Genomic DNA, 20,554 nt, shown 5'->3' with positions numbered 1-20,554 from the left:
ATTTTCTGGCCCGTGTGTCACTGGTTGACCGCTGGACAGAAGAGTGTCCTTGCAAGGATGTAGTTTCCCAGCAGGAAGGTCTGCACCAGTAAGGCTCGAGCGCACTTTATGTTTCCGTCCTCCAAAGGCGTCCTTGCTCGGGGAGCGCCTTGCCACGAGTCAGCACCAACGCTGAGTCGTTGCGTGCACCGGTAAGGAGAGGGCGGCGCGAGTGGGGTCTGTAGCAGACGCCAAGCAGTATCCGCTCCGGCCCGTCACCAGCATAGGCAGATGTGTGATCCGAAGGGCAGGGGATTGTGCCCCGGTTCTTAGATCAGATTCTCCGGTTGGATCTGCACGGGATTCCCAGTCACATCTGGCTCATCCGGAAGCTGAGGCTGGCCAGTCCCCGCGACCTCTGCAGGGACCTCTCAGTATTTCGCTCCCAGAGCCTGTCTTGCAGAGCACCAGGACCGGCGAGCTGTTAGGACACTGAGGAACATTCCTCATTGTCCGGCGCCAGGGTCCTGGAGAACACGTCTGTCGAGTTAGCCAGTGGGGTAGGAGGGCAGGGTGCATAAAGCAGAGGGACACACCTACAGGTGGGGGGGAAGCGTGATGGGGCGCTGCTTCTGAGGCTTTTAGTCTGGCTTGAAGCCCTGAGTCTGGGGCAGGAGTGGGAGATGAGTCTGGGTTGGGGAAGACTAGTTCCTGGAAGGCCTCAGATGCCGGGCCGCGAGCTTCAGCCTTGTCGTAAGGCCAGTGAAGAGCCAAAAAATAAAAAATAAACCTCCCCCCCCAAAATGAGATTCTTCTTACAAAAGAACCCTGTTAAAGGGCACACACATATGTAGGAACCACTTGATAGAATTTCCAGTGGCTCAGTATGCGCTTTTGAGCCAGGCTTTATCAGAGCGTACGAGGTCCCAAGTTCCAGATTGAAGAGCAGAATCAGGAGACCCCAGGAGAAAGTGAAAGCCTTTGATATCGTTGTTGTTGGGCCCAAATCAGGGGTACATCTCTCAGGGGACATTCCCCTGTTCATTGAAAAAGTCAGAATCCCCCGTTTTTTATTTGTGGAGGGAGGTACTAAAACTCTTGCCAATGAGGTGTTTCTCTGGGGAGGGTGTAGGTCACACACCGTGACGTGGGTCCTGGGTTCATACGCACTGTAGTGGGCCACGCGTGCGCACCAAGGCAGCTCCCTCCGTGCGTGTGCGGCATGCCGCTGGACTCAAAGCCCGAGCTCTAAGTTCTTTATTTTTCGTGGGATCGTGTGCATCATTTATTACAGAAATTAATGCTCCTTTCAAGACTAGTGTAGGAATAAGTAAGTTGTCTTGCCCAGAAGCCAAAATTAGTTCTGTTTAATTTATGCCTCTCTGTTTACAGGATCTGAAAAAGCCTTTTGATAAAGCTTGGAAGGACTATGAAACAAAAATGTGAGTGTTTCCATATTTTTTTTAATGCAGATAATTGGAGATCTTAATTTTAAATTGAGCTTTAATTGCTTGAAGGTATTTTCTAAATAAACCTTTGCCTAGGGAAGAATCCACTTAAACCCATGTTGCTGGGGTTCATGACGAGGCCAGATGCTTTCACACTCGGCGTCTGAATTCAGCAGTACTATGGGCCTCTTCAGCGAGTTTTTCCTGGTCCCTTTTCTGCAATGTCATAATGGTTACAGAATGTAATTTTCAGAAAAGCTACTTGAAGGACATTAAGGTCAGGTTTTATCGAGAGATGTTTCTTTCCTTTTTTTATTTTTTATTTATTTTTTTTATTATTTTAAAGATTTTTATTTATTTATTTGACAGAGAGAGATCACAAGTAGGCAGAGAGGCAGGCAGAGAGAGAGAGGAGGAGGAGGAAGCAGGCTTCCTGCTGAGCAGAGAGCCCGATGCGGGACTCGATCCCAGGACGCTGAGATCATGACCTGAGCCGAAGGCAGCGGCTTAACCCACTGAGCCACCCAGGCGCCCCTCTTTCCTTTTTAAAAAAAAAAAAAAAGTTTTTGTCACTGTTTACGGTGGCAACACCATTTTTGGACTTCATGTTCCTGGTGATTTGCAAGAGTCATCTGCTTTTGGCTTTGTGTCTGACTTTCCCTGAAACACCAGTCCCTTGGTGTAGTAAGAGAGAAAAGAGAGATTGTCGCGGCTCCCCGCGTTAGCCTTATCTGATGGCTTGGTCTGCCGTAAGAACAGGAAGAAAGTGTCGGTGGGTTCTTGGACGTGCAGCACGGTGTCCACTGGAGACGGGACCGCTCCTGGTTGGCTTCTGGCAGTCTTCGGCACACTTCAGATCACCGTCCCTCCTTCCAAGCAGGGGAGGGTTTGGCTCGCTGGGATTGGGCTGGTGATTGTGGGGATGGTGGTTTCAATTACTGTAAATACTTGAGAGACAGAAAATATTTTAAAATGTCTCATGTTTGCTTTGTAATTACCGTGCGTTGGGTAACAATGTCGAGTTTTCTGAGTGGAAATAGAAGCTTCAACATGAAGCCATCTGGTACAGAGAGAGGTGTTAAGAAGAAAACTGTTCCAGATGTAGCTCTAAGTATTTAATTGGACTTGGGATTTGTGTGGGGGGTGGGGGGTGTTGTTTTTAAAACCAGCCCTGGGGAACTCCTGGGTGGCTCAGTCGGTTAAGTGTCTGCCCTCAGCTCAGGTCATGATCCCAGGGGCCAGGATCAAGTCCCGCATTGGGCCGATGAAGCCGTGGATGAAGGGTCACAAAGGTCAAGCCCAGGAGTACCAAACCTTTCATATCTGTCCCTCTGGAAATTCCTGAATTTCCATGCCCAGATTTCCATGCTCAGACTTGTTTGGCTCCCCAGATTCCAGACTGCACCCATGGCATGTACTCACGGATGAGCACAGAGAGAGGGTTAGAGTGTCTGAAGGTCTGTTCAAGCCAGAGAAGCTCCTGGCCCTTAGCATCCTGCCTCTGGATATGGAGCAGTGCCCTCGACGGGGAAAGGACCACCATTCCTGCTTTATAGACAGACGCCAGGACTTAGTGGTTTGCTGCTGCTCAGCTAGCGAGAGGGTCGTTGAGCCAGTGCCAGGAGGTGGCTTCCTGTTCAGCCGCTTCTGCCGCCCTTGAGTGCCCCTGACGAGATGCTTCTGCACTTTATCAGGCCTGGGGAGTGAGGGGTTGAAGAGGGTTGTCAGAGAGACTCCTCGTTCTGAAAGGAGAAGCTTTGAAAGGAGAATGAGATCAAATTCTGTACAATGAGAACATATGTAGAGCGGGGACAGAATTACAAAATCCTAGAGCCTGGGAGTGCGAAAGCATCAAGTAATTCTCGGATACATTTTTGAAAGTGACTCTTTCACCATTTATGTGCGAGATTTGTTCTGTAACGACGAGCACTGTCCTAGTCGAGGCAGAGCCCGCAAGACCTCACTCAGCCAGGAGGCGGGTGGCGGGGAGCAGAGAGAGCGTGGAGGAGGGAGGGAGGGAGGGAGTCTCGCACCACGCAGCCCCCCTTTGTGCTGCTCAGCGGACACAGACAGACCTACGGACAGACGGACAAAGTGCCGCCCTAAAGGAAACCTCTGAGGTAGGACAGGCTTTCTGTCCTTCTGACCCGGACCTGGCACAGAGTAGGTGCTTAGGAAAGTGTTTTTTGAGCCAGTACTCAACAAGAAGGGCCAGATTTGACACTCTTAGGACCAAACACACTTAACTTTCCAGTAAGGTAAGAGGCCGTCTTATTTCCAAAAGACTCCCGCACGCTTGTGTTGCAGGCCAGGCAGCGGGATCCCTGCAGCCTGTGTAGTCTGGAGTGCCGTGCCTGAGGCATCTCCGCTCATCCTTGCTTTTCCCGCTGCAGAACCAAAATTGAGAAGGAGAAGAAGGAACATGCCAAGCTGCATGGGATGATTCGCACCGAAATCAGCGGGGCTGAAATCGCTGAAGAGATGGAGAAGGAGCGGCGGCTTTTCCAGCTCCAGATGTGCGAGGTGAGCCCCCCGGGGTGTAGGCTGCAGCTCCACGTGTGCAGGGTGCGCCCTGGGGGTGTGGGCTCAGGCCCAAGATGTGCAAGGTGATAGCGGGGGGTGCGGGCTGCAGCTACAGATGTGCGAGGTGATAGCCAGGGGTGCGGCTCCAGCTCCAGATGTGCTTGGGGAGCCCCAAGGGTGTGCGCTCTGGCTCCAGATGTGCAAGGTGACAGTGGGGTGTGGGAGCTACAACTCCAGTGTGTGAGGGGAGCCCCGGGGGTGCGGACTCCGGCTACAGATGTGTGAGGGGAGACCTGGGGTTATGGACTCTGGCTCCAAATGTGCAAGGGAAGCTCCGGGGGTGCGGGCTGCAGCTACAGATGTGCAAGGGGAGCCCCGGGGGTGCGGACTCCAGCTCTAGATATGTGAGGGGAGCCCAGGGGTGCAGGCTGCAGCTACAGATGTGCGAGGGGAGCCCCGGGGGTGCGGACTCCAGCTGTAGATATGTGAGGGGAGCCCAGGGGTGCAGGCTGCAGCTACAGATGTGCGAGGGGAGCCCCGGGGGTACAGATTCCAGCTCCAGATGTGCGAGGAGAGCTGGGGAGTGTGGACTTGGGCTCCAGATGTGCAAGGGGAGCCCTGAGGGTGCAGCTGCAGCTACCTATGTGCAGGGTGAGCCCCGGGGTGCCGGGTTTGGAAGGGGCTCGACCAGGTTCCAGCAGGTTATGGGTTCTAGGTGGGCTGCAGGCAGCCCGCCTTCACTGGTTTGTGAATTCCTCAAGGAGCGCACACCTCCCGGAGGCTTCCAACGGCACACCAGTGCGTCAGTGGACTCCATTTGTCCAATTTCTCTTACTAGGGGAGCCTGAGTGTCCTGGAGGGTGGGCTGAGCTGAATCTAACACTAGCTATTAATTAAAGGTAGGGAAGGATCTAAAGAAACGTCTTGTCTGGCCTCCTACACATACCCAGACTCACCTGGCGCTGGTATGTTGCTATAATTGTCTCTCCGTCAGTGTTTTTAATGAGGCGTCTTGATTCCCATTTTACCATGGAATCTGTGAGGAGGGCCAGGGAGAAGCAGCTAGAAAACCTGCAGCTGGGCCCTCGTGGTCTGAGTGAGAGAGTGTGAACCACGTTCTACAGGAAGCTGAGCCACCTGCCTGCAAAGTGCTTCTCCCCAGACTCATTCCTCAAGGCAGGAGGCCCTCCGGAGCTCCTTGGTCCACTCTGTTCTGCTGCCTTAGCCCTTGCCTCTGGGGACGGGAGGGAAAGGGCAGCACTGATGCTCTGGGACGGGTCCCTGCTAGAGGCCGAGGGGTAGAAAATACCAGAAGCCCATCCTGAAGGCCTTTGCTTCCAGCCTTTTTATGCCTTGCTTGTGGGTCTTTCTAAAAAATACACCTCTGGAAACCACGCCCAGCTCTGCCTGAGGGTTCACTCACCTGGCAGTGGTAGTGAAGCCCCTTGAGTTTGACGGCGCGCGTGCAAGGCCGTGCAGACTTCAGCTTTCCGCGTTTACAGTGTGGGGACGACCGTGACAGCTCCTAAATCAGACCCAGCGTGCTCTCAGTTCACCGGGAGCAGACAGCAGCAGAGCTAAGCCACACGGCACTTTTGGACTTCAGAATGTTTGTGGATTGCAGTGGGGGTCTAGCTTTTAGAAGTGTCTATCTTAGGAGTCTATTTAAATGACTTTTTATTCCCAGAGCGATCTCCTAACTGGTCAGCGGAGCAGAACCAGTTACAGGATGGAGGATAGGCTATTAGCCTGCCGGCCTCTCCAGCCCTCTTCTTTTCTGTTTGCCTGGAATTTCTTTTTCAGCCTGTGTGTATCCGTGAATCTGAAGTGTGTTTCCTGTAGACAGTGTTTTTTACATCTAGTCTGACAATCTCTGCCTTTTGATGGGATTGTTTCATCTGTTCACATCTGATGTTGCTATTGATGTGGTTGCATTTATGTAAGTCTGCTGTCTGTTGTTTTGTGTCTCTTGTCTTCTTTGTTCCTTTGTTCTTCCTTTGCTTTTTTTTTTCATTAAGTGAATATTTAGAAAGTTAACTAAGCTCTCAGTCTTACTGTAGAGAGGAGAGTGGATATTTTTAGATCCACTTTGTTTTGCAAACAGACCTCATAGGTAACAAAACCTGCCTGGCCCATTTCACATGGTGTTAGAGGAATCAGCCCAGAGGTCTGAGATGGGTTGGGAAGTTGCTGTCTGTTACACAAATACTAGGTATTGTTTTTGTATAATTGCAGTAAAATTACATAGTGGTATTTTACAAAGAATGGGTTTAGAACAGGTGTATGTATGTATGTTGTGTTCAGGTTATGTTCTCTTTTGTTGGCTGATAAGGAGGAAACACATTTGCTTAAACTCTGTCAAAAGACTGCTTATTGAAAAACGTCTACTGAATTGTGAAACTCAATTAGTGTGTCTTTGAAGTAAGGGGTGAACTGAGGGGTGCCGCACTGTTCGCTGTGCTGTGCACCAGACAGGCCACCTTTCCCCTCCTGGTCTAGGTGAATGCATCCTGGGCACTGGTGAAGTAGTCCATTGTGGTGGAAAGGTACTGTCTAGAGGCTGGCCCTCAGTCACACACCTGCTGGGCCAGCCCCAACCCCCCCCCCCAGGGGTGCGGGGGGTGGGGAGGTTGGGGCCTCAGGTGTGCTGAGCCTCGGAGCTCTGGCAGTTAGCCTGATGTGTGCAGAAGCAGAGGCGGAGTCGCCAGAGGAGGACACATCCCATGAAGGATGGCCACGCGGGCCAAACAGAAGTGGGCTGGAATGTGCTGTCCGCGGGGGAAGGAGGAACACTTGAAAAGCAGCACCCCACCCCCCGCCCGCCAAATCTGACATCTCAGAGTGAATAGATGGTTGAACTTGATCATGGTAAAATTGTTCAACCAGTTCCTCACACGGGACGTCTCAAGGTTCATAAATGCTTTCTACCGTTTAGATGTTTAAAATTTTAGTTGCCCAAAATCGAAGCTAGAAGGATGGCTTTCAGGTGTTTATTTTAAATGCAAAACTAGTTTTTTAGAGAAATTTAGTGTGCCCTAATAAATAGGTAGGACAGAGCATCTGGGCGTGGGGAATGTATGAGAGATCATGTTGTTTTTCTGTGATTATAAAAATAGGCTCTTTTAAAATTTAGTCTATATATGTGAAGTTAAAAATCACCCCAAATTTTACTCACCAGAAGATAAGCGCTTTGACATCTTTCATATATTCCTCTGTACCTTCATAAAAATAATTTGTATAAATAGGATTGTTCTCTACTGGTGCTTTGTAACCTGATTATTTTGATTCACTCGTATGTCATGGGTATTCTCGGTGCCGGAAAGTCTCTGATTTATTGGCTTCATGGCTACATAGCAATTTTTGTGTGTAGCTGAACCATACTTTAATTTTCCATTCATTACATTTGGGTTGTCATTTGTTACTTTTACAAACAAACAGTCTGCACTGAACCTTGTTTTCTAATCATCTTGGTAAACTTTTACAATTATCCTCTTGGAGAATAAGTTCCCTTAAGTAGAATTTCTGTGTCAAAAGGTCTACATTTTACGTTTTGCCTTAAACATAAGTTAAAGTGAACCATCTTATTAACCACTTAAGCATTTTGAGGCTTTGCCAAGCATCTTATTCAGTTAACAGTGAGTAAGTGTCAGACCGAGGGAAAGAGAACACGTAAAGGCACTTGATGTAGGAAAAGCAGATTTTGTTGTCGACTGTCTCAGAGCAGCTTCCTCTCTCCGGCTGGACTCTGCGACTTGACCGTGAGCTTCGCAGGTTATGGCTGCAAAGCCTGTGTGGTCAGCAGGGGTGGCCGCTCTTCGGGGGCATCCAGTCTCGGGGATGACATATTCTCGGAGCTCTTTATGCCACTTCCTGACAGAGGAGGGGCCAGGGAATTTATGGATCCTTTGTTCTGTAAAACTTTAGCAAAGAACAAATGGATTTCCTGAGGCTGGTTTTATAGATTCCTGGGACTTCCTGGTATTTTAGTGATCATTCCTGAGTTCTCCAAGTTAAAAATGGCTTTCGCTCATTTTGATTTAAAATTTCGTTTTTATAACAATCCCATTTTCAACATGCCAGGATTAGAGACGTGGTGACAAGAGTCTCAACTACTGAACAGTGGCAGTTCGTGTTGTAGACCATGACCTGCCCGGAGAAGGGGCTGCGGGTGGTGCCCAAGGATGCGGACAGAAAGAGCCCATTCACTCTAACCATCTGCCTTCTTTGTGCGGCTCCAAGAAAATTTGCTCTAGTGGGTTAAGATCCAGCGTCTTACTATTAGGAGTTCTTGGTGCCTTAAGTTAAATATTTAATTACCTGGACGTCGGATATTTCATTTGGCACCAAACTGAGAAAAATGCGTAGTTTCTGGTGTTTCAGAAAATACTCACCACCTGCCGTGACCTCTCCCCACAGTGAAAGCTGTCCGAGAAGTGGAGAAGCCGATCTCTGCTCAGAAGCCTGTTCTGGGTCTGACATACCCTTTTGTGTTTTTCTTAACAGTATCTGCTGAAGGTCAATGAAATTAAGATTAAAAAGGGAGTGGATTTACTTCAGAATCTGATCAAATATTTTCATGCCCAGTGCAAGTAAGTTCTTTTTCTTTGTTGTGATGTTATTTCAGCTGTTTCTGTCTTTATGGCCACTTTTGGTAGATAATAGAGTGTTGGATCAGGGAAAATAAATACTCCTTTAAAAGTTCATAAAGTGCAGTACTAACACATGCTATTAACAGGGCAACCCTTGGAAAAACATGTTAGACGGAAGAAGTCAGACACAAAAGGCCATATCCTGTAGGTTTTTATTTACTTGGGAGATGAGGAATAAGCAGCTCTACAGATGAATGATTGCCAGAGCTCAGGGGGAGTGGGGAATGAATGACTGCTCACTGGGGGAGTGAAAATGTTCTGGAATGAGATGGTGCTGATGATTGTACAATTTTGTTAATATACTGAATTGTACTCTTTAAAAGGGCAAATTTTGTGGTTTAAGAATCTTTCTCAATACAAAATAAAAGTAAACAATATAAAAATCTATAGTACTGATCAAGTGTATTTACTTTGCTCTTTTTTGCCGAGGGACATACTATTTGATCTAACACATGATTCACAGATGGGTTTTGTTTGCAAGAAATTAGATGGGGTTAATGCAGTATATTAAATCGAAGAAATACTTCCACATATGTATATTTTTAAAGATTTTATTTATTTGAGGGAGAGGGAGGAGGGGCAGAGGGAGAAGGAGAAGCAGACTCCTGGCTGAGGAGGGAGCCCAAGCTGGGGTCGAGCCCAGGACCCTGGGATCATGACCCGAGCTGAGGGCAGACACTTAAGCAACTGAGCCGCCTAGGCGCCCTGATATATTATTTATCCTATAAAGCAAGTGATAATGCTGAGCTAAAGAGGCTGAATATGACAGAGGAGAAGCTTCCATGTTTGGGGCTACCTCACGTACTCAGCTTGGCCGGCACTTGGGCCCTACACAGCCTGACCCTCGTCGGGCCACGCTCGCTCGCTCGCTCGCTCGCTTCCCCAACTTCTGCCTGACCACCAGTCGTTACACAGACCGGCCCTGGCTCACCTTCACTTGCTGAGTGGGTGCCGTGAGTCCGGCACCATCCTGGATGCCGGAGATAGAAGAATGTACGTCACAGACATAGTCCCTGCTCGAATCAGGTAGGTAGGTGGGCTTAAGCAATAGGTTTATGATTGCACATTTGAAACGTGTTTGGAAGTGTTGGACTCTAAGGAAGAATAGAAGGACCTGATTGAAATCAAGGTTGAGGGGAGACACAAGATTTTTCTTCTTTTTTTTTTCTCTTCCTGCTGTGTTCTCCAGCCTCCAGACATAGTACCTAGCACATAGTAGATATTCAAATACATTTTGAACTAGCTGCATGCCTCTTTGAGGAGATATGTATTCGGAGATCTAAAGGATCTAGCAGATAAGGAGTAGGGGGAGAACATTCCAGGCAAAGTCTAGATCTCAAGGCAGGAAAAAGTCCAATGTGACAGAAGTATAATGAGTGAGGGGGAGGGTAGTGTGACATGAAACCCGACAGAAAGGCAAGAAATGTGGACAGCCTTACGAGCCTTGTGAAAGGTTTTAGATTTTATTCTGAGTGTATTAGGAAGCTCTCAAACGTTTTAAGGAAGGGATTCATTGAGTGGATATTGAGCTCCTGCTATGTGCCAGGCACTATTTGAGGTTCTCATGGTACTTCGAACACATGAACCTTCGGTTTTGATAGCCTGGGTAAGCAGTAAACACAGGAGAAAATATGTAGCAGTTCTAGGGAATGGGCATGGCTGTGAACAGGTGGAACAGTGCAATGGGAGGAGGGGGGCAGAGTTGATGGGAAACATCTGGGAAGACTTCTCAGTTCCATTCCTGTTGTCATAAGGGACAAAGAGGAGGGGTGTGGGCGACCACTTAAGGACACAGTCCTGCCCCGGCACCATCCGGGAACAGTGCTGTCTTGGCCTAGACTGCTGACAAAGCCAGCTGTTGAGAAATCCTTGGAGGTTGAATTGCCCCACCTGTCTGTCACTTGTCCCCAAACAGGCTGTGTCCCACACTGATGTACCTTCGCACACACAGCTCTCTTTGCTAGAATGTCCTGCTGCTCTCTTTGTGCCTTCCCCTAGCTTCTGGTCATCCCTGAGACCTACCTGCTGCTCCTTTGAAGTCACCCAGCGTTCCCCCGCTGGAATTACTTCTCTTCCTTCTGCATTATCACTCTCCCAGCTCTGTATCTCCAGGATGGTATCTTTCACACTGTCATGTCTCCCACCAAACTGCGTCTTCTCTGTGGAACGAGGCCATGCAGTCATGCAGATGACTTCTTCGGTTCTCATGCTTGTAACCTCTTGTGAGGCAGATTAGGAAGTGGGTCGCTTCCTTGCTAATATTTTATTTCTAAGATACTATTCTGGGATTTCCTTTTTTCTCTTTATTTTGCCCAAACTGATCCGTTGGGTAGCAACAGACCACTTGTGGAAAAGTGAACTAGTTGGCCTTTTATGGGCATGAGCTCAGTAACCTTTAAAAACGATGAATCTTCCATTACCTCCTGCGTGTGTGTGTGTGTGTGTGTGTGTGTGTGTGTGTGTGTATACACTGCCTGTGTGTGTACTGCCTGTTCTTCAGCTCACTTGCACAGCTTTGACTTTCCTAATTCCCAATCTGGGGGATAAAATGCAGAGCTGGAGTGACATTGGACAAAGGACCATGTGGCCGTGCATTGTTTGTTCCGGGAGCTCCTGCATGTTCCCCAGTTAGCGTTCCCAGTCTCCTGTCCTCACCCCATGTGGGCGCTGTGCACCGATGGCCTGGGGCAGCCTGCATGGCCACCACCCGTTCTCCCACGCTGCGGTCTCTGCAGGTGTGAAGAGGCCTCTTGGTGTAGACTGGACTCTGGAGTCATGTTTGGGGTCACCCTTAGAAGCGCCTAGATATCTATTATCTTGCATTTTATTCATTTTTGCTTTTCACTTTCAGTGTTCTTGAAGTATTTTCATGTTCTTTGTTTTTGATTTTGTTTAAAGTAAGAAGTTGAATCTCTGCCTAGCTCCTGGAATAGCCTTAAAATCTGTCTTATTAGCCTTTGCTGCTGAAGGTTGAGGCTTTGGAATCTAGAAGTAGGGCAGTCTCTAAAAGGATAATAAAATAAAAGCAGCCGTGTTCTAAATAGTGGTGGCGAATGTTGAGTTCACTTGTTCTTTGAGCAGTTACCTGCTGAGAACCACGATGCCTGGCTGTTGCCTTATGTCCTTGGGATATGCTGTTGAATGAGGCATGAGGGTGCAGAGGGCAGTGGATCTCGCGCCATGAGGAAGGGCTGCTCTCATTAGGCCTGTAGCCAGAGGGAGAGGCCACCCTGCTCGGTGGGAGCTTGAAGATTGAAATGCTGTGGGCATGTTTTAAAGGCTTGAGAGTTTGGTCAGGCTGGGGAGAAAACATTTAATAAAAAACAAAATTGGTATTTAGTAATATTGATGGTAAACATTGTTTGATTGAAGCTTGGGAAAGTGTTAATGGTTCAACCTAAGAAAAACGTGCCAGGGTTTGTACTTAGAAATGTCACCGTGCGGGCGACCTGGGGCAGGGGTGGGGGGGCCTCAGCTGATTAAGTGTCTGCCTTTGGCTCAAGTCATGATCTCAGGGTTCTGGAATCAAGCTCCACATCAGGCTTCCTGCTCGGCGGGGGGTCTGCTTCTCTCTCTCTCTCTCTCTCTCTCTCTTTGCCCTTCCCCCCAACTTGTTCTCTCTTTCTCTCTAATAAAGCAAATCTTTAAAAAGGGGGGAAAAAGGAAATGTCAGAGTGCTGGGGCATCTTACTGGCTCAGTTGGTAGAGTATGTGACTTTTAATCTCAAGGTTGTGAGTTCCAGCCCCATGTTGGGTATAGAAAATAAAATTTAAAATAAAAACAAAAAATAAAATTTTAAATTAGAACTAAAAAAAAAAAAAAAAAGAAAGAAATGTCACAGTGATAACAGCTAGCAAAGCGGTGACAGAGCCCCTTTCTTTGAAACTTTCTCTAAGGCCTGAAACTCCCTCCCTGAGGGAGGGCATACCTAGGTGCCAAAACATGCCTTAAAAAGGAGGGTACGGCTCTGCCTACGTGTACTCTCTATCTCCGTGTCAAATAAAAAATACCTTTAAAAAAAAAAAATGGAGGGTACTTGGCGCACCTGGATGGCTCAGTTAGTTAAGTGTCTGACTCTTGATTTTGGCTCAGGTCATAATCTCAGGGTTTCAGAGGTCAGAAGACAGTGGACACAGAGCCCTAGAGAAGTCACCGTTGCCATATCCCAAGCATATTCCATGTTCAGGAAAAAAGCATTAAGTAAAATGTAGGGATGAGAATATAAAGTAAAGAGTTACGCATATATCTAAAAATTAAGCTTCGAACATTCTCACAGTGCAGGTTCTGTGATTCCTCATGCCTGGCTAGTAATGGTTCAGAACCCACATCCTGTGTGTATATTTCCCTCTTCCTTCCTCCTTGGAATTGCTGTATTCAGTGTCATGCCACATTACCCTCACAGCCCTGTCTGTTCTTGCATACTTCACCTGGGAAAGTCCTGCAGGACCCTTGCTGAATTTCAGAGTTGGTGAACATCATCTCACATGAACACATGAGAAACCCAGATCACATTTTGAAGATCTTCTCCTTCCAGTTACCTGCTGAAGTTGGAGACTCCTTCCTTCCTTCATTAATTAATGTTTTCATTCAACAAATACCATGTGCTTGAAATGTGCCAGTCTTTGTGGATACCATGTCCTCACCCTCCTAGAACTTTGGATCTAAGGGAGGGTGGGTATATTTTAAATAATCACACTAATGACTACATAATGCTAGTTGTGCTAAGGGTATTTGTGTGTATGTGTGTTTTTTTTAAAGATCTTATTTATTTATTTGAGAGAGAGCACAAGAGGTCAGTGAGAGAGAGCACGAGAGGGGAGAAGGTCAGAGGGAGAAGCAGACTCCCCGGGGAGCCGGAACCCTGATGCGGGACTCGATCCCGGGACTCTGGGATCATGACTTGAGATGAAGGCAGCTGCCTAACCAACTGAGCCACCCAGGTGCCCTGTGCTAAGGGTTTTGAAGCAAGAGACAGTGCTCTGAGGCATTATAGCAAGGAGACTTCTTTTAAGAGGTCATGGAACCCTCACTAACAAAGTGATAGCTAACTTAAAGTTTGAAGAGTGGGTGGGAATAATCTAGGCAAAACAGAAGATATCTGCAGGGAGAACTCTTTAGAAAACTGAAATAGCATATGCAAAGGGCCTGAAGCAGGAAGGATCTGATGGCCATTGACAGAAGTCTGTTACCTCTGGAATCTAGAGAATGAAAGGGGCAAATGATGCTACCTAAAGCTTGGGGACATAGAAGCTTGGGGACATAGATTTGGCAGAAGCCAAATCATATAGGCATAACAGGCCTTGTTACGTTTTGAACTTTGCTCTGAGCTTATGGGAAAGTGTTTTCTATTGTCCCCTCAAAAGGGTTCTGTGGCATGCATCAGAGCCAGTGCTGAGAGCATCCACCCGCCGTGGTGCAGAGAAACTTGTCTAGCTCCTCTTACATTTCCTGCATCACTTATTATAAACGACTTCACAAGCATGGAGTTCTGGGCTTTAAAAAGTTTCCTTTTGATATGCGATCTCAAGTTCTCCAGCCACGGTTCCCTATTCTGTAGATGGGAATAGGGAACCTGCGTCAGACTTGCTTTGTTTTTGGGTTTTTTTGTTTGTTTGTTTCCCCTTTTGCCTTCTTTTTTCCACTTAGCTGTTGACTGTGCAGGAAGGTTTCTTAGTGTCTAGTTCTTACTTACGTCCCATGCTTTTCTGACCTCAGACTTTTCCATTCCCAAACCAGCGCCTTCACTGCCTTTTGTCAGTAGGCACCTGCTTCCCATTATACACGGAAAAGTTAGGGCTCCTTTCATATGGGTCAAGAGCAATTAGAAACACTTACACTTACTGCAGGTCCTTTTCTGTCACTTCTTGCCGATTTAAGTGTCATTTTATTTTTTGTTGGCCTGATACTTTGAAGTTTGGTTTATATAGTCTTTTCCCCCAGGAATTACATCATGAGTTCACTCACTTTCTTTTAAACGAGTGTTTTCTCCATGTAGTAGAATTGTTTCCTCTTTTATGAAACACTATCTCTGTCTCTTTTTTTCCTTTTAGTTTTTTCCAGGACGGACTGAAAGCAGTTGAGAGCCTCAAGCCTTCCATTGAGACACTTTCAACCGACCTTCACACAGTAAGTGGCTTCCCTCCCACATAAATGAGTGTTGAAACAGTTTTTATGCAACGAATGCTTTGATATAAGCGTTGCTTCTGTATGATCCCATGTTTGTAAGCTGACAGCCGGGTGGTACCCCGTGGACGATGGAGTCCCCATGGCCATCGCTGTCCTGGCTGGTGGTGGGGAGGGAAGCATTTGTTCCCTGCACCTCAGCCCTGCTTCTCTCTTTGTTTTGTTTTTTAAAGATCAAACAGGCCCAGGATGAAGAAAGAAGGCAGCTGATACAGCTTCGAGATATTCTGAAATCAGCTTTGCAGGTTGAACAGAAAGAGGTGAGGGGATTTAATTTTGAAAGATGGCTCTTGTATACCTATGTCTCGGAGGCTTTGGGACAGGTGAATGTGACATTCAGGTCCTCCAGGAGCTCACGGTCCACTCTGGGGCTCTATTGGGCCAGCACCTAGTGTTTGGTTTACTCCTTAAGTTTGGTTTTCTGAAACCCATCTTTTTAGATCTGTTTATTTCATGGGGCAAGTGTTTGTTTACTGGAGACCCAGCCTTCATGGCAGTGTATAACCCCGTCTCCGCTCTCTAGTCTTAGATGTGTAGCTCTCAACGTCTCTGTTACATGGATACTCGGTATCAGTGCTGTTGATTTTCTGCCTAGAACTTTGTGATTTCCGTGGCCCTGTATATGTGGCCGCAGCCCACTTGGGCATCTCCAGGTACTGGGTAGCCACCTGCACCCTCAGCCCTGAGATCCCACTCTGTAAAACATGGAGACCTAGACGCTCTTACAGTGGTATTCCCATGAGCAGGAGCCCTCAGTTTCTCTGGGATCATCTCTTTCCTATAATCCCTTTCCTGCATGCTGACACATTCCCTGTGACAGTGTTTTGGAGGATTTTTAAAAACATGTTAAAAAGTAAATTTTTAAGGTAATTCTACAATCTGTTTACTGCAGCGTGGATATTATAATATGAAATTTAACATAATCCCCTTCCTTGTACATAAAGGAATGTATCTAAATGTATAGCTAGTCGATTTCACATAAATAATGATTAAACTACTTAGCAGAGCGTGAAGTTCATGGTCGGCAGTTTGCTATGCTCAATTTTAAGTTCCTGTACTAAAACTGAATATTGTTGTTTCTCTCCCAAATGCATTTACCTTTGTGACCGAAGTCTAGGAGAGTAAGTAGTTCAGCATTTTAATCAATTGGAGAGTTTTGCATGCTTTCTTCATGAATTTAAATTACTTCCTTCCTTGCATACATTAATAGCCAGTAGCATTTTTAACCCACTGAGCCACCCAGGCGCCCCTGCCAGTAGCAATTTTAATTTTAACCCTTTCTGTGGGTTTTATTAAAAGGTAAAGAATTTGGATTCACAAATACAACTGAATGGAAAATTTCCAAGTTTGAGGTTTATACATTTGCTGTTGTCCCTTCTTGGAAGCAGAGTGACTCACCCCCTCCCTTTCCTTCCGCTGCCTAGCTGAATTCTTCATGTGCTTCTGGAGACCGCCTCTGCTCACCCCAGCCCCGGTGATCTGAGTTCCTGTTCTTTCAATCAGGACAGACTCCTTATGGGTTATTGGCTGTATCTTCAAGTACACAGATGCTTTTTCTCTAGCTAGACCTTGAGCAGCTTGAGGATGCCCTCCTGCCTTCTGTGCCTCGCCGGCCATTGCATTGTGGGACCATATTGCTCATTTACTAGGCTTTCGATAGACATGGGTCAGCTAAATGAAGTTGGCAGATCAAGGTCGTATGTGAGTGCTCGAAATTACCCATGGGATGGTGGCTTCCTCCCAGTCTGGAGAAGATAGATCCTGACACGTTGATGTTCCCAAACGTGGGCGATAAGCAGAAAAATAAAAAGGAGAAAAAAATCTTGGCGTATGGAGAAAATAGTGGCTTAGATGTGACTAGAAGTGTTGATGCTGGTGTGGGAGCCCCAGCGCTGTCAGAGCAGCCGGTTCCCCAGCACAACTCTTGGGGGCGCTGAGAGCCACTCTGGTCTGAAAAGGAACATCAAACCCACAAAGCCAATCTCAGGTTTACAATAGAGGAGAGCAGAGGCTGGAGTTGAATGGTCCTCTGGGCACAGTACAAAGGCCATGTTTACTTGGGCTGAGCCGAATTAGGAGGTTTGGGGAAACTGCCTGTCTTCAGCTGCTGATTTATGGCTTTGCAGAAAAGTGTAGCAAATCCACCAGCACACACCAGAAGTCTTGACGGTTTGTGGAGTTCATGTGTTTTTGTTGACCAGCCCAGCTGCCCACAACTGCCCAGAGGGATCCTAAGAACCTTCTTTACTGCTCCTCTTCGGCTTTCGCCCAAAGATGGAACTCTCCAGTCTTCTGCCCGTGGTTGTGTCATACTGGTTGTATTAATCTCTGCATTGCTTTTTGATGATGGCATTCCGTAGGTCGGATGGTCTTTGAACACAGGCGCCGGGAAGAAGGAAATGTGGATAAGTGGAATTTTATATATTATTAAAAACATTTTACGATTCATGTCCCGTCCCTTCCCGTTACAGCAAGAATTGACCGTTGGGCTCTCTCCTTATTTAGCTTTTATTCCCTTTTTTTGGATTCTCTCTCTAGACTTAGAAAGCTGAAGGTGTTGATAGTTTTTATTTAACGTTTACAAAAATTCTTGCTACATGATTTCAGTTCACGGTGTGCCTGGGTGGCTCAGTCAGTTAAGCGACTAAAGAATGGCAGTTCATGTGAATTAGGTAACGTGCCCCAGGGAAGCTGCACTGATGATTGGTGGGAGACGTTCTCCTGTTTCCTTCCTGTGGATCTCAAACCTCAGTCATGTGGTCTTCGTGAAGAACATGGCTCTTGTATATGGCGGCTTTGGGCTGCTTCTCTTTGTCACATTTTGGGACGAAGACTGTGCCATTATGATCTCGGTGCCCCCATATCTCCTGGCATTCGTATTTTTTGGTATTTCTGATGTCTGTAAAGAAGATTGTGATGTTTGATTTTTGGACTTTTATTACGAAATCTTTCAGGCTTATAGAAGAAATAACTGCAGTAAATACCTATATATGCATCGTAGTTTTTTTTGGTTTTGTTTTTTTGTTTTTTAAAGATTTTATTTATTTGATACAGAGAGAAATCACAAGCAGGTAGAGAGGCAGACAGAGAGAGAGGGGGAAGCAGGCTCCCTGCTGAGCAGAGAGCCCGATGGTGGGCTCAATCCCAGGACCCTGGGATCATGACGGAAAGCAGAGGCCTTAACACACTGAGCCACCCAGGCGCCCCTATGCATCGTAGTTTTAACACGTGGGAAGGTGACAGCCGTCCGGTACTGCTCATTCTCGTATGAGCCTTCTCCTGCTTCCCCATCCACGTACGTCCCAGCTCAGTGGGGTCCTGTGGGACAGATTCCACTGCAGTGCTGGCAGGTTCTCTGACAAAACCTCACTGTTAGTGTGTGGCTTCTCTGCTGTTTGCTGTTGAGAACCCAGACTTATGCCTCTGGTGGGAGGGCTCAGCCTCTGGGAGCCGGTGTTGGTAGGCCAGAGGGCTGACACCACAATGATTTTCCCACTCTGGACATCTCAGGTGTGGTCTCTCTTTATGTCAGCTTTAGGCTCCCCCCTTTCTTTCTGTCTCTCTCTTTTTTTTAAAGATTTTATTTATTTATTTGAGAGAGGGCAAGCACAAACTGAGGGAGGCACGGAGAGAGAAGCAGGCTCCTCGCTCTTGCTGAGCAGGGAGCCCAATGTGGGGCTCGATCCCAGGACCTCAGGATCATGACCTGAGATGAACCAGACACTTAACCGACTGAACCAGCCAGGCACCCTTAAAGTGTGTAAGTTTTTATGATGTTCTAGGATCTTAGGGATCTCAGGGTTACTTCTGATGTAATGAGTAAACCTTTATGTGTATAACATACGTGACGTCATCACCTTTTTTCCCCCCGTTCCTCAAATATTAAATCTGCTGCTCATCTGGGCGTTCTCTGTGTTGGCAGGAACCATGTGTAGCACTTCATATGGCCACATGAACCTTAGGGTCACGGAGGGTTCCAAGTTTGAGAACTTGCATGGATGTCACAGGATAGATGATATGTGCCTTGTGAGCATCCAGAAAATGCCCACTTCACCTGTGTGATTTAGAAACACGGACAGTCTCCGTGTTGTAAGACTCGCTCAGTCAAGTCCTAGACTTCCTTGGCTTTTCTAGGGAAGTGCAGAGTGTGATGGAGAGTCTCCGAGAGCCCGGGTAACGGGGATAGCCCGGGTAACGGGGATAGCCCAGCCCCCAGCCACTTGCCTCTCTGTGTGTTAGATTTTTCTTTCCCTCAGAAATATAGGCTCTTTTCTCTTGGATTATATTTCATTGAGCTGCAGTCTTGGTTATGTGAAAACACAGACTTCATTTGTCGCCCCTTTACCTGGTCAGGTATTGTATAAAATACCTGTATGAGCAGGTGAAGAGAGGCCGTTTTTGTTGGCTCGCCTAGAGGTCACCTTAAAGATGCTGAAATAATTAGTTCTAAAGTAGAGTGAATTTCATGTCAAACAGATTACGTTCCTCTTTCTTACACATTTTAAATTGTACAGCTGCAGACTTGCTTCCATGTTTTAATTGATTCAGGAAATGCCTGGTGCAAAGAATAAAACCATAATTTCTTCCTTAAAGTCTCTGGCGAAGGGTCTGATTCTGCTGAAGAGAGGAATGCCCTTTATCCTGCTCACAAGGCCTGTGAGCGTTCTGATTAATATGCTTGGCACGAGCACTTCCAGCAGTTTTGTCACATGACTCCCCACTCACTTTGTGCAGGGCTTTTTTTCTCCCTAAATCAATAGTCGTATTTCTTGGTTGTGCAATTTAGTCTTTTGACAGGTTTTAGTCTTTCACAGACATTTGTATAGGTGAGCAACTTCTCTGTTTCTCTTCCGCCACCTTTATTCCCAGTAGTGCTTAAAGCTGGGTTTGTTCTAGATTTCTAGTGCTAACATTCTGCCCTTTTGAGAGAATGTGGAAACTGGCACCGTCCTCACCGGATGAATGAGTTGTTTGCCCTGGTTGTCTGGAGGCAGGAGTGCTGTGTGAACTCTCTGTGAAAAATGAAGACATTTCTCCTGTTTTGGGGTCTTGTTTGTTTAGGCTTTGTTCTCAGTTCAATAATGGGATGCTGAGCACATTATTGTTTCTCAGATCAAGATTTTCTTTTAATTTTCTTATTTTTCAGAGTTGTCCCATATATATTTTATAGTCCCATATATATTTAAAAAAAAAAAAAAAGCCTGTGCTAGACAGACTATGTTCATGGAATGGAGGATTTAATACCATTCAGATGGCCACAGCCCCTGGACTGATTGGCAGATTCAGTGCCGTCCCTCTCAAACTCCCCTCTTCCTTTTTACAGAAATTGACAAGCTGATTCTAAAATCCGTAAGGAAATGCAGGGGACCCAGAATAGTCCAAACAGTCTTGAAAAAGAACACAAGTTGGAGGACTCACACTTCCTGATTTCAGAACTTACCATAAAGCTGTAATAATCAAGACAATGTGGTACATTATGGTGACTAACATAACACAGTTTTTTAAAAAAAAAAGGACAGTGTGGTACTGCCACAAGGACAGACTTGCTGATAAGTGAAACAGAATTGGGAGTCCAGAAAGAAACCATTAGACATATGGCCAGTCGATTTTTCAACATGGGTGCTAAGACAATTCAGTGAGGAAAGAACAGTCTTTTCAATAAGTGACGCTGGGACCACTGGATGGACACAAGCAAAGGAATGAATGTGGATCCCTGTCTCACACCATAACCAAAAATTAACTCAAAATGGATCCGAGACCTAAATGTAAGA

At 46.7% G+C, this 20,554-nt stretch overlaps 1 protein-coding gene and 1 long non-coding RNA gene across 9 annotated transcripts in view; one reads left to right on the top strand and one right to left on the bottom strand.

The window, feature by feature from the left end:
• The window catches only part of ASAP2 (ArfGAP with SH3 domain, ankyrin repeat and PH domain 2), a 166,805-nt gene that overhangs the window by 95,760 nt on the left and 50,491 nt on the right, over nucleotides 1–20,554 (top strand). For 6 of the 8 annotated variants that reach the window (XM_045084889.1, XM_045084891.1, XM_045084894.1 and 3 more), the window contains 6 exons: nucleotides 1,372–1,421; nucleotides 3,821–3,950; nucleotides 8,454–8,539; nucleotides 14,651–14,726; nucleotides 14,957–15,043; nucleotides 15,896–15,904. In XM_045084889.1, the coding sequence (XP_044940824.1) occupies nucleotides 1,372–1,421; nucleotides 3,821–3,950; nucleotides 8,454–8,539; nucleotides 14,651–14,726; nucleotides 14,957–15,043; nucleotides 15,896–15,904 (438 nt within the window). The remainder of the gene's footprint in view (nucleotides 1–1,371; nucleotides 1,422–3,820; nucleotides 3,951–8,453; nucleotides 8,540–14,650; nucleotides 14,727–14,956; nucleotides 15,044–15,895; nucleotides 15,905–20,554) is intronic. The other 2 variants (XM_045084890.1, XM_045084892.1) reach the window with 1 other exon arrangement.
• LOC106005189 lies at nucleotides 6,933–10,884 on the bottom strand. Its single transcript, XR_001178389.2, has 3 exons — nucleotides 10,622–10,884; nucleotides 8,342–8,459; nucleotides 6,933–7,868 (listed from the first exon to the last, which is right to left on the bottom strand). It is a non-coding gene; the product is annotated as an uncharacterized LOC106005189 (long non-coding RNA).

This window comes from Mustela putorius, unplaced genomic scaffold (assembly GCF_011764305.1).
Source record: "Mustela putorius furo isolate JIRA1106 unplaced genomic scaffold, ASM1176430v1.1 tig00000813_pilon_pilon_pilon, whole genome shotgun sequence".
Lineage (NCBI taxonomy): Eukaryota > Metazoa > Chordata > Mammalia > Carnivora > Mustelidae > Mustela > Mustela putorius.
Note: the sequence above shows the minus strand (reverse complement) of the source record. Positions and strands in the feature narration are given on the sequence as shown.